Below are 27,289 nucleotides of genomic sequence, written 5' to 3'. Positions count from 1 at the left end.
CTCTTTGATATAGTTCTTCTGGCATTTCTGTGGCTTTAAAATTTTTATCCGTATTCTCTCCTTTTCTGCCTTTGGCACTTTGGCGCTTTTTTTTTTTTTTTTCCCTTCTTTTCCTTCTGAATCTAAGTGTCTTGTTTGAAGCCGAGCTGAAAAACCAAAAAAATAAAGTGAAGCTTCACCGCTGTGTGCCGACCTCCCTATTACTAGAGGTTGGGGTGCAGGCTGAGTGGGGATGGCAGGGTAGGGAGGCAGCCACGGAAATTTGCTTCCCAGGTGTATTAGCTCCCACGGGATCAGACGTAGCGGGTGCCTGGAGAGAGACGCGTATGGACAGGGGCTGGCGGGAAGGATACAAAGAGCGGAGAGCACGCCTGGGAAGCTCGCCGCCGAGGGCTCCCGGGGGAGAAGAGCCAGGCCGGCTCCCGGGACGGGGGCGCGCCTTGGATGCCGGCCGCGCCCCTGGCTCCGCCCCTGCCCCCGCCCTGTCCCCCGCGCTCCAGGGATGCGTCTCGTCCTTCCTGGCGGGAAGTGACGGGGCCGCTCCAAGGGGAAGTGACGCGCGTGGCGTGCGGGCCCGGAGCGGTGCGGGGGGGCTCGGACAAGATGGCCGGATCCACAGGTCTGTGAGGGGGGCTCGGTGGGCCCGGGAGCGCGGCGCGCTGGGCTCGTGCTGGGGAGGCGCCCCCGCAAGGGCCCGGGGCCCGTCCCCTTTCTCCGGGATGGGGTGGGGGGACGAGCTCTCTCCGACGGGAGAGACCCGAATGGGGAGGAGTTGTCTTCTTACAGGGGGGAAAGGGAAGCTGCAGGGGCGCCGGGACAGGTTATCACAGAATCCGAGGCTCACTTGGCTTGGAAGAGACCTCTGAGATCATCGAGTCCAGCCTGTGACCGAGCACCACCTTGCCAGTTCGACCACAGCACCGAGTGCCACGTCCAGTCTTTCTTGAAGCACCTCCAGGGCCGGGGACTCCACCGCCTCCCTGGGCAGCCCCTTCCAATGTCTAACGGGAAGAAATTCCTCGTAATTCATTTATGCCCCGGGCCCGATCCCTTCCGTCCGTGGGGCAGCGACATTCTTGTAAGAGCCCGGCCTGGGGATGCGTGATGGGAGACAGGGCTCCGAGTGCCGGGGGAGGGGAGAATTGACCTGCCGAGAGGCAGCGATGGGTGGAGAGATGCTGGTGTACGTGAGGAAGGAGGGGAGGAGATGTTGTTAGCCTGGTAAAAATGCCGCAGGAAAGAAGGATTTGTATTGAAGATTTGTCCCGGTATACCACTGGGTGGACATAGAAGTTGTGGTATAGTGGTATCTAAATAAAAGGATTGTCCCCTTTTTATATGGGAGAGAAGGGCTTAGGCTCGAGTTTTGCTTTGGGACAAAGGTACTTCACTTTGGTGGTGACTGTAGCATAGTGGGAAGGAGCTCTCTTCCCTGTGGCATCTCATAGGCAGATTTAAAGGCAAAGAGCTGCCAGTCATCCCAGGAAGCCAGTCTCAGCTCAGGAACCAGCGCGCCATGTGCGGAGCACTGGCGTGGCAGAATGTTGTGGAAAGTGGTGGCAAAGAAAGGGACAAGAATGTTGCTTCAAGTGCTAAATGTAGAAGCATGATTAGGCTGTCTCAGTTGCATTTCACAAGAGGCGTGAAATACAAAAAAGACCTTTCCCTCAGTGCTAAAACCTGAAGTCTTCAGGGGCTTGTTTCCTCTCATTCCTAGGACTTTATAAGTGGGATTAAGATGGATTTCAGGATAGGGGAATGAATTGACTTCAGCAGCTAGTCTAGGGTAGATGTTGGCTACTAATTTATTTCTGCTGCCAATCCACTGGATCATTGGCGAATTGGGACTGTAACAAAACATAAGAAACATCTGTATATTTAAACTGGTCTTGGTACCTTGCTGTTGATTGTGTGAGGAGAGCTTGAGCCGGTTTTGAGGTTTTTTTTAGAGGAAGGGAATCATCTTCAGTTGGTAATGCATTTGGGGCTGTGGAATTTTCAGAGTGGAATTTGATAAAGTTGCAACAAATTGGGTTGTGAAGTAGCTTTTGCAATTATGTGGAAGTGCAGTCCAAAAAGATAGCTATTGCCTATGATAAACTGAGCTAGAATAGATATATTTAGAGAAACCCAAATATTTGCTCATCTGGGAATTACCGCATTTTACTTTGTTAGGATTCTTTTTTACTTTTTCCCTGTTGTCTAAATTTAAAAGGGTTTTATTATGGAGCAACACTGAAAGACTTCCGCTTATGTCTGGGCTGTCAATGGAGTTTTCCTGTAATACATTAGGAAGCAAAGTTAGTTTTGGTCATGTATCGAGTACTGGCATTTGGCATTCAACCTGGCTAGTGCAGAATATCAGCTATTAAAAATTTTTGTAGTGAAGAAAGCTATTTTCTTCCTACTTCAATTCTATAAGAAGAAGTATTTTTTTTTGTCTGAACTTTGATGGTTTCACCACTATAAGTGTTCTTTGCAGTCTTACAAGAGTTATTTTAAAATCTCTTATGTACAGTTACTCAGGGGTGTTGTTTTTGACTCAGAAATACAGCCACATTTAAAGTTCATAAAAAGCAGGAGATGTAGGAAACTCCTAATACGTGTGACTGCTCCAAACAATGTAAAGGGCCAGTACTGCATGTACGTCTTGTTGAAGGAATTAAATTAAACTAATTTGTTGTAGTAAATGCAGCAAGCAGGCTGAATCATCAACAAAACTGCTGGAAAAATTAGTCAGAGCTTCTAAAACAACATATTCTTTTTTTTGGTACACACATGGGAAGGGGGATTTTGTTTTATACTTTCCACATAGTATGCAGAAATTCAGACTTCACCTAGACCTGCTCTTGCCCGGAAACTGTGTTATAATCATTTGTGGAGGAGGGAAGGGACTGATTTGCTATAGACTTAATTTTGTTATAGACTTAAGATTTAAATGTACCTAGCTCTATGACTTTAATCTGCTCTTGCTATAAAGTTCAACTTCATCATTATTTATTTCAGAAAAAAAAATTGATTGCATAAAGTCCAGGAATGAAATTCTAACCCCAAGGAAGTTAACAGCAAAACTTTTACTGAGGTCAACTGTCTTATTTTTATCCCAGAAATTCCTTTCCTGGGCTTGCTGATTCTGTGAGCAATCATGTAACAAATGATGTGTATTTAACAGCAGAGAATTTAGTTTGATAATAGCTGTTTTTTAACATGTGCCAAAGAAATTGTATATCTTAATGTTACATTGCTATTTAATAAGTATCTTACCTACTTTCTAAAATCACCTGTAATGAGTAAATTTTGCATGTAGATACTGCATGTGCTGGAAATGGATATTTGTAAGCTGCAGTTTGATCTGATATTGCAGCTCCTGCTTGAAGCTTGATCTAGGTTGTTTGCGTAGGTACTGCTGGAGGTCTGGGGTTAAACAAGTCAGTTTTCTAGAGAAGAGAGCAGATATAAAAATCATCCAGATTCATATTGCTTAGCTGGAGATTCATTCTATTGATCTCTTTGAAAATGTGTAAGAGAAGATGTAAATAAACACAATTTCAAGTTAAAAGAAGTAATTTACCAAGGCATACCATTTAAACCTCTTGTGTATCTTGAGAAGAAGAAGCAGATCAAAAACATCATTATAAGGAGTTAATTCAGGAGTTAATTTCTGCATTTTGATGATTTGGGTTTCACTTAATATTACCTTATATATAAGGTCACACACACACACATATAAATAATGTGAATGTTCCCTAAAGTCACTGATGGTGTTAATAAGTGGTTAGAATTTATGTGGGAAAATAGAATAATTAAGGCAGCAGTGTCAGATATGGTGCTGTAACTGTGGGCTGCTAATGCTTTTGCCCCCTTACTCTTCAAGTGAGGGCTTCGGTAGGTTGGGGGAGGGTGGATAGAGATGAATTAATGAAAATTCTCCTTGGTTTGTTGAAACTAGGTGCTCAGGGAAGGAAAATTGACTGATCTACAGTCAAAATTAGTTGAGATTCCTGATTTGCTTCTGGTATGTAGTCTTGAGTAACCTTTTATGAAAGTGTGTCTGAAGGTATGTGGCTAGATTCCTGTGAAATATTTTTTTCTATAAAATCCATAATTTTAATTTCCAGTTATTCTACTCTATAAGGATGAAACAGCTTAATTGTGTAACCTGATTGTCCCATGCAAAAATGTCCTTCCCTTTGATTTTATAGATGATTGATTCTGTGAGTAGAAATGGCACAATGCACATCAGTGACTTAGTTTCATAACTTTGTTTTTTACTTCTATTTACAAACACTTGGTGGTTGTGGAGGCAGTTCTAAGTGTGCATGACTACAGCAGTAAGGAGACTGGGATTAAAAGTGAAGGGTTGGAGGTGGCCTTGAGTGCGTTCTAGACTCCCTGAGCTGTGAAGCAAGGGCTGAGTGTGCCATTCCTTATGGCTGGGGCTGTTGGTGGTGGTGGTTTTGGTTTATTTTGCTTTGAAATTTGGTTTTTTTTTGTTTCCTTCCTCTCTTAAAATCCACAATTGCAAGATACTCTATAATGTGAGATATTTTGCAGTACTTTCTCTTAAATGCCTTGAACGTCTTCTCTTCTTTGTTCCTAATCAATCTGATGTCTGTCTGTTCTGTGCTTAGTAGGGTAAAGATTTATACCTGTGTGTGGGACACCTAGATATTAAAAGCCATTCAGAGGAGTAATAAGGGGATATATTCATAAGTGGGATGTAGAAGCAGCGACTTAAAGACCACTTTTTCCATGTAGGAGATGGAATATAATTTAAACTTCATATCTAGAAAACTCTGCACAGGTAGACTTCTCTTTTCCTCTGACCTGTTGAATGTTCGTTTCCTTCCTCTTTTTTCTCCTAGTCAAGCAAATAGTTGTCTGTTTTCTATCCACTGTGATATACCTTGAAGGATGTGTTACTCCTTCCCTTTTTCTCTTTTATGCCTCCACCACACTATTCATTTATCCAGAACTGGTCCAATAAGTCAGTTTAAGAGCTTTTTAGAATTTTAGAGTCCTCAAAGTTTGTTCTGTGGGTTTACAGTGTTAGCTGTGTAAGCACAGATTTCTTGAAGCTGCAAATAATCAAACAGAACAAAAGAAGTAAAATACTGTGTTCCATGAGGCAGCAAGTACTCTGTGTGGAGCATTTTTCCATCCTGTCCTATGCACAATGAATTGCAATTGTGACTGTTCTGCCTATTTAAAAACATGTGACAAACCACAAATAATTTCATCTGGGTTGAGAAGAGTTTAGATTACAAATTACTTTTAAACTATATATAGACCCTCAATTCTTTCAAACTTTGGGGCATATATAGGCAAGATACTCTGTTTCTTCTCGGAGCTTTGTCTGTATCATTTTCCTGTCTTTGTTCCTGGTATTTTATAACTCTGAATTTAAATACAAACCTACTTATGTCTTTCTGCCACAATAGCTGTGTAAGAGTCTTCTCGCAGCAAAGCAACTTACCTCTGCAATAAAAAAGTGGCCTACTTTGTAATCTCCTATTTGTTTAAGAGCTTGTTGGAAATTCAGGGATGTTATCAGACATAGTATTGAAGCCCATTATCTAAACTGTTCTGTACAATCCTGGAAAATTTTAGCCTGGATAGAGGTACAACACAGAGTTTCAGGAAGATATGCCTTTCAGCATTTGGAGGCAGATGGTCCGTGCTATAAACCTAAGCATGCATGAGAAAGCTTCTCATGTAAGAATTAGATTTCCAAGTCTTATGAGTAGTTGGTGGAATTGAATTACATATGTATTTGTTAGTATTTGTGTTTTGCCTTATGGAAGATTTTTCCAGAGGCAGTGTTACATGCTGTGAAACTATTCAGCCTCTTTTTGTTAACAAACCTTTCCTCTCTCTGTCCCTACTCTTCACCTACTGTTATCTCTTTTATCTGTTATCTTTTAGTATTATCTGCCAATTTAGTATATCTATTAACTCTTTTTATCTACACTGTAGCTCATATTTCATCTTGACTGAAACTTAATGTAAAGGTCTAATCAGCTTCAGCTACTCCCATTATGTTTTGTTGCCTTGTTGTCTCAATTATCCTTTGGGAACCTCAGCACAAACCAGACAAGAAAGTGCTGTGGGGAAAGTGTTCAAAGTAGCCTTGATTTAAGTATTTGGAAGGGTTTTCCTATATGCTGTCCCGTCCAAAGAATGTTTTTCTTTGTATTTGTCATTTGGAATACACTAATGGCATATAATTCAAACGGTATTTTGAATTGAATCAGTGCAGAAACTTACGATTTGTGAAGCTGTCAGACTGATTCCGAATAACATGAGCTTCTGGTTTACAGCCTTTTCAAAAATGTGTGATGATTTAAGTCTGTGACTCTAAGCCATTTCTCGTTAGCATTTTGGAAGGAGTGTAATCTGCAACACTGAGAACTTCAGAGCTCTACAATTTTATTTCAGAAGGAAGAGACGCTTCAACTTGATTTTAAAAATAGAAAAATTATAGATTCAGTATGATCTTTTTAAAAATTCTTGCATTAAACATGTTTATTAGCATAACGAAAAAAAATCACCTCCCTCCATTGTATTTGTGACTATTCATAAACTGGATCGTTAAGTATGTTTGCAATTTGCCTGGGTAAATCAAAACATTTTGCCCAATAAATATAAAAGGAGTGTACTTTATTCAGTATATTCGCAGTTTTATTCATATAACTTAGAACTTTTCCAGAGAAGGAATTGCAAGTTTCCTTTCTTCTCACTGAAATGGAATGTGTGATCATGTAAGTATTAAATAATTTGAACTTTTGAATACCACAGCATATAGAAAATAGCAGGCTGAAGTGTGACTCTCAAAAATAATGTAGGAAAATAATTTAATGGCAGTTCTTTTTACTAAATATGTGGTGATTGGTGCATGTGCTGATTATATCCATAAGTGTACGCTTACATGTATAACCGAAATAATAACATTATTTGTTTTACACAGATAAGGGATCTTAATGTTTTGCACTCTGGAGAGGTGCTGAGTCATGTTGAAAAGGACCTTCATGCAAATGTTAGAACAACTGTTTGCTAATCAATGACTTGTAAACTGTTTAAGACAGCTTTACAGCTTTGCTAGACTAAATCCTTGATGCTACTGGTGTTATCTGGGTCACACATTGTATTCTTAACTTTTAAAGCAGACCCTGGGAAAGCTGTTTCATGACGAGATTATTGCGCTCTGCTGGATTCCTGTAGTCTCCTGCTCCTCCTGTCCCTTTATCTGGGGAAAAAGCAAAGTTTCTATATCATTGTAATTTAAAAGGTAACTTAAGCAGTATGTGTTTCAAATAATTTTTTCTCTCTGCCAACACAAAGTCAGGTTTAAAATGAAAGTTTCAAAAATGAGCCACTTTAACTTCCATTAATTTTTTTCTGCCATTATTTTGCTTTGTGCTTTTAATAATGCGGCAATTACTAAACAAGTTTATTAAACAAGTTTGGGGGTTAGTTTTTGACTTCTGAGGGTAGAAATTGGAAAGATTTCTTTGCCTGGTAAACTCTTGATTCCTTAGACTATTAAATCAGTTAATATTGCTGGTGGTTTTTGAAGTGATATCTTTTTTAACTCCTGTTTGCTGGCTTCCTGCCTTACATTGTTTCATACAAAATTGAAATAATAATTTTCAATTTGCTAAGCATCACAATGTGTCACTTTTCATTATCTATCATTTCATACACTACAATGTATGGGAAGGTGGTTGAATTATTTAATATCTCATGTGTTTCATTCAGTGGTTGCCTATAGAGTTAAGTTTTAAACCTATAGTCAGCTTTGTGCATTTCCACCCTTCACCAAACAGCCTGGATGTCAATTGATGAGTTATTTAGTGATTTAACAGTTTAGTACCTGTATGGTTTTTCTTATAGTGTGAGGCATCACTGGGCATGCAGTGTCTGAGCTAACAGTGGTCTTGTTTATAACAGAAAAATGCACTTAGATACAATATAGATTCATAAAGAAATGCCACTTGGTGCAGATTTGTAAAATTTGTAATATTGGTGCAGATTTGTAAAATTACCTTATGGCAATTTACACCATTTCTTTTGGGACTGCAGTCCAATTTAGTGGGTTTGATGCTATAGTTTTCTGTTGTTGCGGTAACTTTTTAAAAAAAGTTTGGATGAGGTATTTTAATTACTTAAAAAAATGTTGGAATTTCTGAAGGTTGGAGGTTTTTTCTATTTTTTTCCCCCTCTGTTTTTGCCAAGAACTTGCTTATGCCTTCTCTGTTATGTAGTCTTAACAACATTTGTACCTGTAGTGAAGCAAGCTTCTTCATTAGTGTTATTTTTATGAGCACCATTAGTCATTCCATGCCAGCAGCAGTACTCAAGGTCGTGTTTGCATGAAAGTGTCAAGACAGAGTGATGTTATTGCATCCTTGCTACCAAAGCTCAGTTCAGCTGGAGTTGCTCTCAGGTCTGGACTAGATTCTGTGAGTGCACATTTCCAATCTTGACTACTCTGTGCTTCTTCTCACTAATGTGCATATGGATGTCTCTTGCTCTTATTTACTGTTGTGCCTTGTACAACTTTAGGACGTGTAGGATATTGTTGTTCCATAACAAATCAGGGGGAGTGGAGAGGCCATTTGGAAGTTGGACTGCAGGAGTTGTGGAATGGAGCTTTTCTGTGAGGCATGAACCTTGGTAAGGCGAGATGGTGGGGAATGGGAAAGACTTGATGGAATTTTTGAGAGATTGGCTCCTCCAGGGCTGCTGGTCAGAGGTTGGAGTAGCTCTGATGAATCAGGTAGTTAATGGCAGCTGCACCTCCATCTGCTGCTCCTCTGAAAAAGGTTCATAAGGGTAAAGGGGTGGCACTGGGGAGCAGGTAAAGAGGGGAGAGAGGAGTGGCTGTGAGCATGATTAGAAGTGAATAAAAACTGAACAGATATGATGTGTTTTCCTGGGACATACTGACCATCGCAGGAAGAGTCGTGTCCACAGGGCTACCTTCACTAAATAATCCAATGGATTATGGAACAGAATCAGTAGAAATCCAAGTTACTAGGAGGAGTTAACTCACTTCCTTCTGGTTACTCAGGAGGCAAGATAAAAGAAGGGAAGACTTAGGTGATGCCTCGGTAACATAGCTATTTGTTTTGCTAGTATTTTCTCACATTTTAAAACATAATTTATAAAACCTCAGATTGTACAAACTTTTCCCGAAGAAGTTTTGTATGTGGAATGTGCACTCTGCTGGAGAACTCAAGTTTGAGGCCTTGTGATTCTTAGTGTGAAACCATCAGTACCCGAAACATATTGAATAAATTGTTGTTGCTTTTGCAGTTTTGATATGCTGAGATCTCTTACTCCAGCATGAAGATTTGTGGTTTAAACAATTTTAACATGTTTGTAAATCAGGTATGTGTCTGATAATCCAGCTACTGATGGCTAGCTGATTAGAAATTCATTCCTTCCCACCCCAGTGAAACTAAAGCTGGCGCTGAAAATGTCGTTCTATGTAGAATTTATAATTTTCAATTATTATCACTAGTAGGTAGTTGATAGTGTCTTAATGTTATGAGTATGCATATGAAATGGAAAGCCAGGTGAAAAAAAAAAAAACCTGCTTCTATAAATCTGTGTTGTCTTTATTGTTTTGTTTTTGTTTTTTTTTTAACTAGTGTTTGTGCCCTGCCCTAAAGAAATAATCTCTATACCTGTCCAGCCCTTTTCCCCTCCACCAAAACCTGAATGCTGAGTTGCAGTAAATGACTGAGACTTCTGCTGTATTAACAGTTCCTCATTAGCTGCCTTCTTAATATAAGCCGTATATAGAATGTTTATGGCTGTGGCTGGACTCAAATATAAAGGAAATTCTTAGTAAAGTTATTCTCATGCAGCCTAATTTAAGTTCTGGACTGTGCCTATTAAGATACTAGCAAATGTAGGATTTCACTTAGGTGAAATAAATAGGAATTTTCACCAATATAATTCTGAAAACAAATATGACTTTATTTAGCTTTAACCAAAAATTAGGTTTTAAGATAAAGGGTTATAGCTTTCACACTGCTGTGGCTCTTTATTGCCTCATGCTGGGAAATGTTTCTCAGCAACTGACATTTCCTTATATGAAAAAAAACAAAACCCAAAACCTGATGAAATGCATAATTTAGCTTCAGTGTGGTTCCTAGCTTCGAACCTATTCTTTGAAGTCTTCCAACCTGTGTGCTTTCAACATATTTAATTTCAAATATTATAAAAGGAAAAGAGGTTTACCAGTTACAGGGCTCCTTCATAGTGTTTTGTATACATATATCCATATATATATATATTTTAGTTCTGCAAGGAAGTGCAATAACCCATTTAGGTCTTACCACTTCATCTCAGCTCAGTATTGTAGCAAAACTGGCTCTGCATTACAGTGAGCATTGAACACAGTGAATAAATGGCCATTTACTCTATTTGCTCTATAGTGTTCATTGATGTACATTTGCTTACTTGAGTTGTGGAGTCTTACTTCTACTCGTGTCTTATTAATTCTTCAAGTTATTTGTCTTGTTTCTTTCTTTTGGGATGAATAATTTCTTTCTATGTGGAAATGAATTTTCATCTGATTTTCTTCTTGAATTTATATTCCTAGAAAATTTCCACAGGTAAGCATAGTTAGATCTGCAAAATCTTTAAGACTGACCTAAACTGGTGTTGCTTACAGCTCTGTGAGGTACAGACTTGATTAGTATCTTATTCCTCATCCTTATCAATGTGCTATTGCTGCTAAATATCTTGGTTTCATCATTTAAGTTGACATAGTATAGAACTTTCCTAATTTAAACTCAAAACCGTTAATGCAGAATATTCTGTTGCTCGAATTTCATTGCTTTGGGACATACTTACTGGAGGAAAGTAGAGTAAAATAGCATAGAGTAAATGCAGCTTTATTAATATGATTGATGTAAAGAATTATGAATTGAATTTTCCTGAAATATGTGGAAACTTTTCCTGGAAAGCAGCTGGAAATGTCAATTTACCTTGAATAAGAATCATGTTGTCTTGGTTATTGGAAACTATGTGTGTCGTAGCATACTTGATTTTAAAACAAGAGCAACAAGAGTAACAAAGTCCATTATTGAATTGCTGCATTCCACTACTAATGTCAGCAATGGAGTTCTATTGTAGACAAACCTGTCATGTCCAACTTGGTTGTTGTACTAACTAGGCAAGTTACTAGAAATATTTCAGGGTTTTGGACCCTGGTTACTGAGATCAATCTCAGATAACTGCAATATCATTAGGGTATAGCTGGCAGTACTTCCTGATTGTAGTTTCTTGATAGTAGGGCTTTTCTTGTGTGTATTTTCAGACTATTTACTAGGCTAAAGAGTATGTGATGTGAGCAGGGTAACTGACAAACAAGAATACACATCAAGTTTACAAAAAACAAAGCTTTTTTCAGAGGGATATCTTCTGCCGCCAGAACAGAATATGTTAGTATTTCATATGCCCTGAACCTCTTTCCTCTCTCTCTCTCCTTAATTTTTGTTTGTTCGTTTGTTTTGTTTTGTTTTAATGCATTGGCATTTCAGGGCCTATTTAAGGCTTTGGTTTTTTTATGTTCTTTTTGTGGGTGTGTGGACTGTTGTTGTTAGTATAGCATTTCAGGTTTTTACTTCATTTTCTCCAGAGCAAGATTAATTGCTCAGAGACTGAAAGGAACAAGTTGTTTTTTCTGTTTGTCTTTGTGGTTTTTTTTCTTCCTCTCCCTGCCTCAGGAGAAATTATTTTATGGCTTGAAATTTGCAAGACTGATGTTCTTCCCCCCTTTCCCTGTCCTTAGGAAATGCTTACTTTGCTGCGAGCCTGAGGCTGATAAATGGGGTTTGAGAGGTTTTTCTCTTTGTTACCAAGCTGAACATACTTTTCAGTTTCTGTTTTGCTGGAAGTCAGTGGGCAAGAGCTAACTCAAAAATTCAAAATTGTTCATACTACAGATTCCCTGACATAGCTATCTCAATCAGGAAGAGTAGTGTCCCTGACAGTATCTGACTGTGTTAATGTAGGATTTTTTGATATAACTTCTTCTTTGGATTTGTTTGTAGAGCTGTCTTTTGGAGTGTTGGTAGTATGGGGTGTGCTGGTTTAACTATGATAAAATGGTTCTGGTAATGATGTAAGTTTCAGGAGTGATTGAAGGCAAGAACTGAGGGAGATTTTAAGGGAAACTGAATGTTAGTATGGATATTGTTATGGACAGTTATTCTAAAAAACATAGTTTTGGGTCTAACAGAAAACTTGACACTTCAGGCTCTGAGCCAGTCTGTTAAAAATTTGGATTATGGTTTGGTTTTGTAACCTGCTGGGACAAGAGCAGAGTGTAGGTTATCCCACTCTTGCCTGTTACACAGCAGAGAATCATTTGATGTGTGAGGAGCTTGGACCGCCAACTTTATTTGCAGGAGTGTGTCCATGTGAATTGTTTAAAAATGTGATTTAATGTATCCAGTGAGGTCTGTCAAATCTGACATAAATGCACATAAGTGCAATTGTGTGTTCTGTGTTGATGCTGCTGATTAAATCACTGTATCACTGAGTGATCTGACATTACCAGCTGTGGAACTCTGTCTAGTAAGAACAGGTCTATGCAGGCAATTCTCATTTGTTACTCTAGAGAAAGTTGGTGCTACTAACGAACACGGAAGATTCCTTTTTATTTTCTTTCTTGATTTTTTTCCAGGTTATGCAGGTTCTGGATCAAAGCATAGCTATAAGTTTTTTCCTAACTCATCCTTTGCAGTAGTGCTTTTTTTATTTCTATTAACTTGGTGATTTAGAATGTAATGTCTGAAGTAGCTCCATATATATGTAAGTGGACCCTCGTGCTTAAATTACAGGCTTTGTTTACTGAGTCTTCTTTCATTCTCTTCTAATTCCAGGGTATTAAATTCACCAGGAATTTCACAGATTTCTTTGGTCCAATTTCATGATTCAGTTTTTAAATTCAAAACTATTGGTACGTGTAAGAATGAGTGATGTTTTGTTAGTTTGTTTAAGTGAAGTATATTAAGTTCAGCTGTTTGTGAGAATTTGGTAGAAGTTGTTTGGCATTTCCTGTGACAGTTTTTGGGCAGGGGTGTCAGGAGGCTGTTTGTCAGTAAAATCCACAGTGAGGAGGTCTTTGCAGATAAAGTGAAGAGAGGTTGGGTGAGGAATGTTGCTGTTGCTTTTTTGTTTTCTTAATCTGATTGAAACCATCTATGTTTTCACATGCAGAGCCTTAGTCCATCGTTGCAAAGAGCTGTGCTGGATGCAGTGTTGTATTGAGCTGTAAATCACAGCCCGCTGAAGGGAATTTACCATGTCCATAGCTTTGCCAGCGTTAAAATCGACAGCTTTAATCCCCTTCACTTGGAAGTGTGAGGTTTTAGCTGAGGAGTGCCTGTTACAGAGAGTAAAACCAACCTGTCTTAAGCTGCTTAGTGGTCTCATGAGCAAATGGCACTGGGGAGAACACCTGAGGTCTGGTAGTAAGCTGAAGAATGGTGCTAGTTTCTGTATTTTCATACTGCTAATGAGCTGCACATGAGAAGAGAAAAATATTTCATTATCCAAATTCTGTAAATGAAATAACGATTCTTACTCAAATTCAGTCAGGAATATTTCAAAGTTTTTAGCAAATATTTGATGAATTGCTTTGTCTGGATTGTAGATAAAACTGCAAGTTATATATGCACTATTAACATGCAGTTTAGAGTGTGCCTTCTGGAATACATTAAATAGCAAGAAGAAGAATATTTTTACTTTCTATTTATACTAGGAGCAAACTTAATTTCTGGAAAATCCAGATCATCCTTTACTGGATTTCTAGACAGAAGTTCTTGTTGTTTTTTTACTGGGAAGACAGCACAATCTTGTACGTGTGTTCCATTCTTCAAGCTAGGTAAACTTGTTTTGTGTAAAGGTTATAGCATGATCAAAGCAAGCATGTGGAGTGCAATAGTGTGCACAAGGACAGAAGTGGATGCTCAAAACAGTATTTAATTACATTTAATTTTGCTAGAAGTTTCTAAGTCTGTAATTATAAATAATAGTAAGGCATTGTTTTTTGTTAGGTTGTTTGTTTTTTTAAATCCACTGTGTTAATTTTTAAGTTATTCTGTGTCACTTGTCAGAAATGTAGCAATAATAGTTTTCTATGAAAAAATTACTTCAATAAAGTTTGAAGTATTGATGATAAAACATTAATCATATATGCCAGGGACATAGAAGCAGTTTAGTGGGTTTTGTGGGGGACAGTTTTAATTGTTATTGACATGGGTTTTTGTGCATATGTGTTGAGTTTTTTGTTGGGGTTATTGTGTTTGTTTTTTTTTTTTTAACACAAGGTATTTTTACTCTTATTTTAAACTTCAGAACAGTGTTTTGCTACTTAGTTCTAGCAGTGATAAGAATGTTAGTGTGGGGAGCCTGGCTGTTTCTCTCAGATGTTTTGTCTCTTTTCAGAGCAGATCTAAATTATTTTCTGGAGATGTTCTGAAGGTTTCCCAAGTCCTTCACTGCTCCCCTTGGGCAGTTATGGGAACCAGTGAACATAGATCTGTGATGGAAAAAATGTGATGAACACAGGTCAGTTCATCATAAGGGTTTGTTATTTCCTAGTAAGTGTCATCTCCTACAGTTTAATATGTTGGGTACAATTTTATGATACAGCTGAGTCAGTGCAGTGGCTTATTGTCACAAAAAGCTCCTTTATCGTCACACCCATGGTTTTGCAAAGGAAGGCACTGAAAGCCACAGCAGTCAGCTCTGGCATTTGTTGTTCTTTTTTCCTGAGTCAATTCACTTGATTAACTGGTTGGATTTGATTTTTGCCTGAAGGAAAAACAGCTTTTTTGCTAAATTAGCGTGACAATTTGGCTAATAGAGGAGCCTGGTTAGTGCAGGAGCAACAGAATTCTGGGAGAAGGCATGGAACATCAGGACAGTTAGCAGTTGGGTCATCTAGGTTGTGCTGAAAGGTGATAACACATAACAGAAATAAGCTTAAATCCTGTTTGGTACCATGTTCTTTTTAAAGAGCTAAACTGTGACTCAAGTTCTGCAGTCAGAGCAGGGGTTTTGAGAAAAGGTGGATTTAAGCTACTATGGAAGCCTAAAGTAATGTGTGAATGCTAAAGTACATGGTGTTTGTAGGTGGCGGTTGTTGTGGGTTTTTTATGTGAGACTGCACATACCAATCAGAATCTATTCAGTCATGTGGTGCAAAGCAGAAGTTTATCATTCTGGTTTGGCAGACTCAGCTCCAGAACATGTATGAATGTGGAGTAAAAACTTTGTGGTTGAAGTGTGATTGTCAGTTCTCATCTCTAGTCGGAATTAGATACATAAATGTACACACTTAATGTTTATCACAAATCAGAATGGGACCAGAGGATGGGAAAATGCGTTTCAATGAAAGTTTCTAAAAGGCTCTATGTCAAAAAATTGAGATGTGATCTGCTTCTTTACTTTGCTGGTGCTTTCAGTATGTGTGCTGGCTGGGCTGGTTTGTTAAGCTGTGAGAAGACTGGAAAAAATGTATAATTTTCTGCCCAGTTAGCAAGCTGAAGTAGCTCAGTAAGGACTCAGATGGGTGGCAATACCAAGGCAGGACGGAAGGTGAGGCCATACATGAATGACTTAATTTCCTTCCACTGTCCTGATACTATACCCATAATGCTTTTCCCTGGGAATTTGGAGAACTTGGAGACAATAGTTTCTGTAATTTTTAGAAGCCTCTCCCTAGTCTGTGCTACTAAAAAAAAAAAGTTTTAAACACTGTTTAAGAGAAGTTACAGTTCTGCAAGATAACCTATTTGAAGAGTTGCTAAAAGGTATATGTATCTATACTGGTCCATATAGCTGCATCAATTATCTGCATCATTTATCTGAATAAATAATAATATAGTATATTAAAACTCTTGGTTTCTTGCATAGAGACTGCTTGGAGCACAGACTAGCCTAATGTAAAATCTGAAATCACAGTGATATGCAAACCTGGGTAACTGATAGGCAAAATGGTTTTCTTTGACCTTTATGTTACTCAAACTTAATAATAACATCGTGTGTACCCTGGCTTAATTTTTAGTTTTATGGAGCACATGGATTCTTACATTACAGGAAAGGATCTCTAGTGAAAATAATGGATAATACTGTAGCTGTAAGAAGCTACAAGCACGTGTAGCTAAGTGGAAGTTTTATGGTATTATAATATTGTTGCTACATCATTGTGCATATTTTATTTGAAAATAAAAACATTCCATGATTGCATGTACAAGTGTTAATTACCTTTCTTCCCTCAATGCTGAAGTACCATTTTAGCTTGGATGCTGTAAACAATTGAGCATCCGGTTGTTTAATATCCATCAATATCTGCCTTTTTTCATGAATAATAAAAAAAAATCCTGTAATTATAGTTTGGTGTCTATTAGTTGGTGCTTTCTAAAGGCAGTTAATCTTTGTATTCTGTTGTGAATATGTCTTCATCTCTCTGTAACAATTTAATCAATGCTTCTGTGCTTATTTTTTTTTCTCCTCTGGCAAGTGGCAGTATTAATCACTAGATTAAAAAAGACTTGATTTTCAATTTGCTTCCAGATATTAGTCTTTTGTTAGATTTTTTTAGAAACAAGTGAAATCAAGTGAAAATATTTCAGTCTTATAGTTGACATTTATTAGGATAATCTGTGTTAAATATTATATTCTTTAATTATGTTTTGGAGTAAATTTGCCATATTGATTTAATGTGGATTCTGGTTGATTAGAACTTGACAGACAGTCAATTGATTTTGAAATGCCCTGAATCTAAACAGTATTGTGCTTGGGAAAGAGAATCTGAACTAAGCCATCTTAAACTAAAGAGAGCTCTCCTATTTTCTGTTTTATGGCTTGTATCGGTATTACTTGGTAGTAATTAACTTCCAGTGAAGCAGTTAGTTGCTTCAAAACAATTAGAGTGCTAAATTAATTTGTGCAGGCAATATTTGATTGACTTGAAAAATACATTGAGCAGTTGCCAGTGTGTAACATATAAAAGCAACAAAGTTGTTACCTTTTCCTTAATGTGAGCAGTGTTAATTACGATTTTCCATTTTCTCTAGTTAAAGTACCTCGTAATTTTCGCTTATTGGAAGAACTTGAAGAAGGGCAAAAGGGAGTAGGTGATGGTACAGTAAGCTGGGGCCTTGAAGATGATGAAGATATGACACTCACCAGATGGACAGGAATGATTATTGGGCCACCAAGGGTAAGTGTGACAAAATAAAACATTTTTGTTAGGTTTTAGGCAATACAAAATGCAAAAAAAAAAAGTTACTGTTCTACAGTGGAAAGGAATAGTTAAAATTCAGTGTATGAAATTGTAGAAATAGTGTATAATTCCTCATTTTCTGGCATGTAAGTGCTTCAGGCTAGCCTCCCCTGTTTCTGCAGCTGTCTGTAAAAGCCAGTTGTGATTTGAGATGCATTTTACTGAGTTATGAGTATATTCATTCTGTATTTCCTCTGTTACTGAACATAAGTGTACATTGATAGTCCAATAAACAGGTAATGGTCGTTCCCTATTTTGTCATATGTGCCTGATAATTGCAATGTTGTAGTAAACTGGCAATGTATTTTCAACTTCCACAAGTTTTATCAAACAGTCTTTCAGTATAACAGTGTTAGAATTTCAGTTGAATCATACCTAAACACTAGCAGCTTCTAATTACCTGTAATCCTTCTGACATTTGAAGTTCTGTAGAGTGTCATTTAGACTGATAGAACTTGCAAGAGAAGTAATCACCTCTTGTGTGTATCAGCCTAATCAGATATGAGTGGACTTTACATGACTTACTGCACACTTTCTTCTAAGTTACAATATGATGCAAAAGACCGGTGTGTAACTGAGACCTTTAAATGAGTATTATCTAAGTAGCCCTAAGTTAGCAGATGTCTTTTACTGCTAGAGTGAGAACTATCTTGTGTGTCCCTTGGAAGGGACACATTCCATAAACAAGGCTTATGGAATGAGCTGTCCAAGACAGAGATCAGAGCTTTGCCTCCATAAGAATAACGTCTTCCAAAGTAGCAGAGTTCCAGAGATAGATTCAGTGTAATTCACGTTTCTTTTGGAAGTCCTTTGCCACTTGCAGTAGGCTGCTTTGAACACCGGAATAACCTTGCTGAGCTCCTAAGATTTGGATGCAGCTGGGAGAGGGCAGATTTAAAATATAATCATAATTTCTGTATGCTTTGGATATTAGCTTCTGTGGAATCAGTGTTTTGAGTCCTTTTGAAGAAAGTTTGTAGTCTAATGTGTTGGGATAAAACCTTGAGAATTTTGACCTAGCTGTCATAGGGTCTCCCTGGGTCTCCAAAAACCCTCCAGAACTGCCTGTGACTGCTTTCTTGTTCAACCTAAGGTAGACTACTACACATCTTTGAAAAGAGATTATGATGTGTATAATGCTATACTTATAATACTATTATAGAAGGTCCCATGTGTTTTAAAAAAATAATAAAAGTACTCAACCCAGCTTGAGATACACTTTTAGTTCTGGTCAGTTTGTAGTTCTGTGAGTTCATTTTCTTTATGATAAAGAGTGCATGCAAATAATATATCTTATGCCATTTCAGGGGCATGCAGCCTTGCAGATAGAATGACTTGCAATATGTAGTGACTTTAGAAAGTGGAAGCCAACAGCTCCTAAACCAGTTACAGCACCGTGAGAAGAATTGCATATCTAGTTTCAGGGCCTGTAGAAGATGAGTGTTTTTTGGAATTGGCTGAGTTAAGTAGATGATACAGTTAGGCAAAACATGGAGAAAGTTGCTAATATTGTCCATGAAGTTCTTCTCATATGTGGCTTCTCTACAGTTGTGCAAAAAAAAATTGCTTATCAGTTTTTTATTGTTGCTTTATTTGAAAGGTGACCCAACAGCAAGAGAGGAGGGTAAGATTTGTTTTGGATTAACGGAAACATTTTTCTGACTTCCAGAAAATGGGATTTTAGTTTTTTTGGGAAGCTGGCCAGGGATGCCTGGCTTGCAGTAAAACAATGACTTGATAAATTGAGCAAAATTGAGAAGCCATCTGGATAAGGGAATGAGAATGGGTGCTGTTCTTGGGATTTTCCAGAGTTGTGAGCAGAATTATATACATTTTGGCCTATTTTTACTGTAACTGACAGCATCCCTCTCTGGGGAAGTAACTTGTTCTGGCTGAATGAATAATGAGAATTTTAGTTACTGTGTTTTCTTGCTGTGGTAGCAGCTCTGTTACCTTTAGTAGGATAAGATGACTTCTATCTGGCCTTTAGCTTTTAATCATAGAATCAGAATGTTAAGGGTTGGAAGGGACCTTAAAGATCCTTAAGAATTTTTTCATCCTTAAGATTTCCCAACATCCTGTGCCATGGGCAGGGACACCACCCATTAGACCAGGTTGCTCAAGAACTCATCTGGCCTTGAACACTGCCAGGCTTGAAGCATCTGTGGCCTCCCTGGGTAACCTTGCCCAGTGCCTAATTACACTCACAGTAAGGGGAAAGAATAATAGAAAACCTTTTGTTTTTCACTGTTTCTTTGTGACCTGCTTGGTGTTTGGTCTCTCTGCCTGCTCAAAAATTATGGTGCACTGTTAGGGTGCTTCAGTAGTCTTGTTTTCACTCTGCATTTTAATTAACCACAGACTAGACAGTCGTTTGATACTTGGCTATGTGGTTGATACTTCTGCTGGGAGAGTGACAGCTGACTGATGTAGAACAGGTTAAAGAGGCTACTTCTGGAAAGCTGAGAGGCATGTTACTGCTTTTTTGTTCATGTTGGCTCTTTCTGTTGTGCCAGTGCAAAGGCAGGTGTAGAAATGGAGTTCATCTTCCTTTTGGAGCACAGAGGCATGTCCATCAAGTGACCAGGAAAGCACTGATCCTTGGCATGGCCTCCTTGACAAGATAAAAAAAAAAAAAAAATCGAACCATATCTAATTCTAATGTGGCTTTCTCAAAGTATACTTGCACTTAAAATTATCTGTTCCATGGTCACTTTGGAATGACATCTGCAAACTAGCCGTCACTTTACTGTCCAAGCTCATAAATCCTCCACTAAACCAAGTAATTCTCAGCTGCAGAAATTTCAGATATTTTCTGTAGTGCTAACTACTTCTAAAATATGTTTCTTTTGCAGTTTATATTTTTATTTTGTTTTTGGTTGTATCTTAACTGTTGGGTTATTGGCATCTATGTCTTTCTCCATTTCCTAATTTTTTTCAGTGTTAGGTATTTAATTTTAGGGGAAGGTGGTAATTTTCCTAAAGCTGATTGATTTCTTTTAGTCCTGTACTGTGCCACTGTTATTTTGAGAATGCAGTGGGTAGAAAGGGTGAGAGCAAATGTGAATTAAAACCAGATTTGTATTAAAACTTATGTATGGTGCAGTCACTAAGCAGTGTAATTTATGCATAATCATGAAATAATCAATATAGCCAAAACAGTGGAAATCAGTTAGTAATCCAAGACCTTCAGTTGGTACACAGTATTAACAAATTTGTATTTATTTTGTATTTCATAATTGTTACTCCTCTTGCCTTTGCTCTGTTTTTAAAAAAATTCTTAATATTTAGCTTTCAGTAAAATGCATTAGTCTGTCTTTTTGCTTTCTAGACAAACTATGAAAACAGAATATACAGTCTGAAAGTAGAGTGTGGACCTAAATACCCAGAAGCACCTCCTACAGTTAGATTTGTAACTAAAATTAATATGAATGGAATAAATAATTCCAATGGAATGGTAAGTTGAAATGGTAAGATCAACCATGTTGTTAATTTACACTAAAAAATATTTCTGTGAAAATCAGGTGAGGAATATGCATGTTGCATAGAGTTTTCTATTTAATTTTTATAATATAAATGCAAATTTAAATTGAAATTTGGTGGCCTACTGCTTCAGATCTTTGTGGCTTTTTGTGGCTTACCAATGAGATGAGGATTATTTATAATATTGAGACAGTTGTTTCTTTTAAATGAAGATGAAGGTTTTAGTTTTGAACAGGAAAACAATAAGTGTTTAAGCTTTGTATAGGTATTTCCCTCATAATACTCTTATAAAAGGGGATTAGTTTTGTATTGTAGCAGGAATAATTCAGATTCTCTCTGATGTTTCCATTTATTAAAAATGGAGGTTATTCCTGATGAGACTCACTCTGGATGTATTAACTCACTGTATTTATGCTCTTATTTCCTTTATACTGGATTTATTCAAATCCAAGGTGATTCTGAACATAGGTCTTAAAACCTTCTGATGTACCTGGTAATCACTTGCATTTTAAAGGTCATTTTGCAGTAAGTTGCTTTCACTGGAAAGGGTGGGATGAGTTTACAGAGAAGCTGTGGCAGCAGCTCAGGCAAGCTTGTTACTCTGTTACTCACCAGGTGCTAAGTGCTGTGAGCGAGTGAGGTGCCCCTTTGCTCAGAGAGGAGGTGTGAGCTGCCTTGCATTTGCAGTGGTGTGTGCATGTATCAGCAGGAAACACAACCACATTTGTGGGTACATTTGTCTTTAGCAAATGCAGAGTAATTGGGTTAAGGTAATACCTAAAGGTGCCTTATCATCTTTGGATTTTAAATAATTTGTAAGATATAAAAGAAAGATGGACTTGCATTTCTGTAATTAACAGTGCTGAACTGTGAAGCTCAAGTGTCTCAATGACTGTAGCAGGGGAAGAGGTTCTCAGGGGATCTTTTGAGCTGTTGTAGGTTGTAGAGTAGTATTCTTGTTGGTCATCCAAAGCTAGTGCACTAATGCTTCAGAAATAATCTAAAATTAGTCTGAAAATACTTTTATGTAGCTAACAATCTTACTCTACCTGAAGATCCTGTTAAAATTGCTATCTGCAAATTGACTCATGCCTTAATCACAACTGTGGCTTGTTGTCTAAGGGTGTGTGTTTACTGAGAAGTTGTGAGAAGCAAAAGCTGCTTACGATATGTTTGGAAGATGATTTTCATACCTCTTCCTAGTACCATAGGAACATGTATTATTATGATTCAGTGAAGAAGTATGCTCTCATGGCTTAATCTCTGCATACCTCAAGGTATAAGTATTGGTTTTCAGAAGCAGGACTTTAGACTAGCAGAGCCTGAAGGCTCATGTTTACTGAAGCCAGTAAGTTTGAGCTTCTGTTTGGAAAAGTCTACACTCACTCATCTTGCTGAGGAACAGGGTATCTACTATGACAGGAAATCTGTGTGGTCATTTAAAAAGCGCTATTCAAATTGAGTCATTGCCACAGGAAAAATTGATTTTAATAAGTTAATTACCTTACATAAAACCATCATTAATTTTTTGACCCAAAAGAAAAACTTGTGTATCTTGTGAAGGATTTGCTGTGCAAATGCATAACTTTTTAAAAATGAACTTAAATAGGAATAAATAGTATTTTTAATGAAAGGAGTTTTCATAAGTAATGAATTTAAAACACATTTATTGTATAATTTTAATGTGCCCATTGTCCCAGTGTCTTGCATTTTATCTTATTTTGTCTTTGTGGTCGTTAGAGGAACTGTGAAACAAACAGTCCTGCTTCCTGATAGTTCCTTCATGTTCCAAGCTGTTCTCCCACTTTCTGGTCATCTTTCATTTAATAGATCATAAGTGGTTTAAATTCTTTGAATTAATGGCAGGGTTTCATCTGCAGACTTCCTCTACTGTCTGTGCTTCTGCAGGTACCCTGGCTTTTGACATGTGGCCAGCTTTTGGTTACATTGCTTATAGATGTCAGGAAGAAGTTGTGACTTGCTGAAAAGAGACCTGAGACAAACAGCAGCTGAATTTGTTTTACCTTAGCAGATTGTACTCAAAACATTTGTAATGTTGTTAAGGTAGGCTTGTGTGCCAGTTAACATCTGTGGAAAAGTAGGGCCCACACTGGGAGTTTAGAAAGTGATAATTTCTATTGAGTTAAAATGTGAGTGGTGGAGGGGAAAGACGGATAAGTGCAGTTACTAGGGATCTAAGAAAACTATTCTCACACTGCCCTGTGGGCAATGGTTCTCCACATTCTTGACTTAAAAATCCCTTTACACTTTGCATGAAAAGGGCATGTGTATAATGAATTTATCAATACTGACAGGTACAACTTTATTGATTTTTTTGTTCAATTAATCTGTGAGAGAGGAGTTTGTAAGTAACTTTTCTGCCAGCAGCATATCTTCAGGAATCACTGTTTGATAAATTTAGTGCAGGAAAGGAGAGAACTAGTTCAGGAGTACTTTATCTCAAAAGACTTAGGTGCTCTGAGACACCCTGTAAACTTGTCTTTCTTTTCTTATCTGCAAGTTAAGAAAAAAGTTGGTGCTTTTTTTCTTTTTAATTTACCTATGGAGCTGCTGTATTTGTATACAGAATTAGGTTACTAAGGTCAGAAAAACTAGTCCAAGTACTTGTGTAGAGCTGTACAAAATGCTTTTATGTGCTAATGGCATCACTGCTGTAAAACTGTAGATTATTATTGGAGATAGATTATTATTATGGAGACTTATGTAACTCATATTGATAAAACACAGGTTGCATTCTAATGTGCTGTTTGTTTTCCCATTTTCTTTTGAGGTTGTCTGATTTTTGCATCTGTGATAGTGCTCCTCATCCTGATTTTTGCATCTGTGATAGTGCTCCTCAGCAGTCTGTCTTGCAGGATTTGCAATCACTTCTGTTCATTAAGATACCATTTACAGCTGGAAATACTTGTTTCCTTTTAAATCACTTGGGACTCTCAGCTGTAAATCTGTAATCTGTCCAGTTACTGCTTTGACTATGTTTGCTGTAGACATTTGCTACTTGTTGAAGTTACTTGGAACATTATAAACACTGAATACTTTGCATAATTGTGTAAAATAATTAATTTTATTTTCAATTATTTAGGAAAAAGAATTTATTTTATATATTGCTTCTCTTGCTGTTATTCAAGGTTCCACAGTGTAGTCCCTCAATAAAGCAGTCTAAATAAAATAGTCTTCAGATTGCAGTTTGTAGTTTTATTAGCTTTTATTAGTGACCTTGAAATGTCTCCCTCTGTGTTCCAGGGTGTGCATTTGAATATTACCTAATGCTTTTGTTTGATTTGAACACAGTTTGTGTCACTCTCTTAAATGTCTTTAAATGTCTTATCATTGTTCTTCATAAAGTGAGTTTATTACGCACTAACTTGGAAATCAGTTCTGCAAGACAGAAAACAGAACCTGAGCCAAAATCTTTACTGCTGCAAGATGTTATGAAAGAAGTTGGTGACTTGCAGAAAAGAGACTTGAGATAAATAAGCAACAAAAATGTCATGTTGCAGCAGTCTTTAGTCAGAAAACATTCATAGAAATGTTAAAGCAGAGTTTGCAGTCTGTGAGTTTTTTTGTTGCAAATTCCCAGCAAAAAAGAAAAGCAGGAGAAGTTTACTCTTAAGTGATCAGCTCTCATGTTCCAGTCTTTGTAGAAGTACATTATTTGAACAGCAGTGGTGACTGGCTGCTGTGTGCTGTAATTGGGGCAAACATCCAGAATTGAGGGAGCCGACAAAGGCATAATTGAGGAGAAGCAAGGAGAAGGAAGATGATGTGAAAGCAGAATTTCCAGACTGAAGATAGATGTTAATTTCTGTAGTCCCAGAGCAACTTCCTTTCCAGCCTTTTGCCTCCTATCAACCATGTTAACCCAAATCCCCCTTTAGAAAAATAGTAATAGTACAGGAGTTACAGTGAGGATTTCACCAGTGCTAGCTTTTGCAACCTTTTTCTCTATTGGCTCATATACTCATGTATTTTAAACTGACATGATGTTACTGCATAATTGACCTTTTCTTTTGACGGCGTTTTTCTTTTTTCTCAAATATTTCCAATAATTATTAGGTCATCTGACTGCCATTTGTGCTGTAGCTGGATGATACACTGTGGTTGGCAACTCTGCTGATTTTAAGGGATTCCCAACTCTGAGCAGAACATTGTGTGAAAAGAAATGCTTATAAGTGCTGAGCTTTAAATAAGGTCAAGGATCCTGCTCAGGGACTTCTTTCCAAAGTGGTGTTTTAAACTGGGTGGGTTCCGTCAGTTCAGTTCAGAAAATACTTCCCTGTACATGGTTTACCTGAGCTAATAGGCAGCAGTACTGTTTAAGGAACAAGAGAAGGAACTGAAGTTTCTTGAGATAGTATTGCTGCCCAAGCCAGTGTGTTGTTAAACCTTGGCCTCAGTTTCCTCCTACACAAAGGTTTAGTCTCATCTGGTGTTCTGAAAATAGCTTCAAATAATCTAGAAATAAAACATCTGTGTTAACATTCTTATTTCTGATTCCAGGATTTTTTTTCTTTCAGCTTGCCCTAATTAAGATGGGATAAGGAACTTCTTGATGTTTTATGCTGCCTAAATCATAAAACAGTGGTTTTCAGCACTCTTGTAGTTATGTGGGCTGCAACTCTACCAAAGGAATCCAGTAGCATGCAATAGCCCTATTCCTGCCCCAGGGTATGCTTTGCAGTTGAACAGCTGTAGGCCTCTGTGTGCTCTTAAGTTCCTCCATGCAGGGGCTGGGACTGAACCTGCTGCCAGAACAATTCCCAGGATGACTTTCAATTGCTGACTTTCCTATGGAAACCTCCCCATTATAATATAATTGTGTAAATTGTCCCACAGGTTTTATAAACGCATAGGAGAAGTCCCATGTCCTTTCCTTTCAGTTCATATTCCACTTGGTAAGTGATGTACAGTAATCTTCACGGCTCCATAAGATGACTTACTGTGAGAAGGATGCAAAGAACTAAGAAATGTCCAAGCATTACAAATCAGTTATTTCAGTATTTCAAGACATTTCTTAGTACATGTAGTGCCTCTAGATGTATCAGAAGCATCGTGTAAAATCTGTATGAAAGAAATCACTAACAATACTTGTAGCAAAGAAATAATAAGGGAAATGTTCCTTCAGAAAGGTATTCTGTGGACTCTTGCGTGGCAGGTTCTTTTAAAGAACTGAGGAACACCCAGGTGCATATATTAGCACAGTGAAGGTGATTGCTTGTTTCTTTTTGGGGGGTAATTTGAAAAAAACTATAAATTTTGCAAGATAGCAGCTCCAGTTTCAGTGAAGAGTTTGCTGATGTCCTCCTCCTGTCCTCCTTTCCTTCACACTAATAAAAGTAGCAGCACAGATGGAAGGGTCCACCTGCATGGATTTTATTGCAGAATTTGTATCTGTGTGTAAGTATATGACTGTTTTCTTTAAAATATTTTAGGAACACAGGGGCTTTATGCCACAGAGAAGGTGTCAGGGAATGCTTAGACCATTTCTTAGAGCAACTGTTGATAACAGTTATTTATGTAGATATTTTGTGTTCAATCATAAATTAGATTTCTCTCTTCTTTTTCCAGGTGGATGCACGGAGCATACCAGTGTTAGCAAAATGGCAAAATTCATATAGCATTAAAGTTGTACTTCAAGAGCTAAGACGTCTAATGATGTCCAAAGAAAATATGAAGCTTCCACAACCTCCAGAGGGACAAACTTACAATAATTAATTTTAGCTGATTCTCAAACTTCTGTCTTAAAACAACAACCTTCTACTCATGTAATGTCTTGATTAAATCTCACAATGCAAACACCCACACATTAAAGAATTTCAGCTGGTATACATGACCTGGACATTTGTAAGAATATATATAATATATGTATGCCCAATATGTTTTCAGGCACTATGGGAGAAAAAGGCAGCACAATTATTTTTTTTCTCTTACTGAGGCACTGTCATTTAAGCATAAGCCTGAAATAGCCTATAATTGGAATTCAGGTTTTACAAGATGAAAGCATGACAGAAAGTGTCAGATTGCTGTGGAATAATATATGTTACTGAAAATAATTTCTGGAGAAGGCAAAATATAAATGGCATGCTTTATCCATCTTGCTTAGTAAAAGAGCTGCAGTTAAATTTGTTTTAAGGTAGCAGGTACAGTGAATACCGTTGCTCATCTTGTTTAATTTTGCAAGGGTGTGGGTGCCGACTACTAGTAGTGTCACAAAGTATGTTCAGGATTGTTTTGATACCTGTATTTATAAAATGGGGGGATTAATTTCTGTTAAGCAGCTCCTGTGTTACATGTATTGGACATGGCAAATATTTGTTTACAGTCTTTGTTCTAATAAACCATGCATTTAAGTTTTAGTGAAACAAAGGAAATGTATGGATATGTGATTGAGATTAAAGTTAGTCTTAAAATGTAAATAAAATGTGGAAAGTGTCTGAGGCTGTGCCATTTCTATAATAGTCATGTAAT

The 27,289-nt window shown here is 37.6% G+C and overlaps 1 protein-coding gene across 4 annotated transcripts; it reads left to right on the top strand.

Moving 5' to 3' along the window:
* The first annotated feature begins 429 nt into the window (after positions 1 to 429).
* On the top strand, positions 430 to 27,255 carry UBE2V2 (ubiquitin conjugating enzyme E2 V2). 4 transcript variants are annotated; one of them, XR_010998704.1, is made up of 5 exons: positions 430 to 619; positions 17,109 to 17,254; positions 20,649 to 20,774; positions 25,658 to 25,716; positions 26,390 to 26,514. XR_010998704.1 is itself a non-coding variant. In XM_068189220.1 (4 exons), the coding sequence occupies exons 1-3, from the start codon at positions 445 to 447 to the stop codon at positions 20,781 to 20,783; spliced, it is 456 nt and encodes a 151-aa protein (XP_068045321.1). In that variant the 5' UTR covers positions 430 to 444; the 3' UTR covers positions 20,784 to 20,787; positions 26,390 to 26,514. The 4 variants fall into 4 exon arrangements, 3 of the variants coding, with proteins under 3 accessions (XP_068045321.1, XP_068045319.1, XP_068045322.1); XM_068189220.1 differs by lacking the exon at positions 25,658 to 25,716 and having other exon boundaries at positions 20,649 to 20,787; XM_068189218.1 differs by lacking the exon at positions 25,658 to 25,716 and having other exon boundaries at positions 470 to 619; positions 26,390 to 27,255.
* The last annotated feature ends 34 nt before the right edge of the window (positions 27,256 to 27,289 follow it).

This window comes from Anomalospiza imberbis, chromosome 1, assembly GCF_031753505.1.
Source record: "Anomalospiza imberbis isolate Cuckoo-Finch-1a 21T00152 chromosome 1, ASM3175350v1, whole genome shotgun sequence".
NCBI lineage: Eukaryota > Metazoa > Chordata > Aves > Passeriformes > Viduidae > Anomalospiza > Anomalospiza imberbis.
The sequence above is the reverse complement of the archived record's forward strand: the minus strand, read 5'-3'. Positions and strand labels throughout refer to the sequence as shown.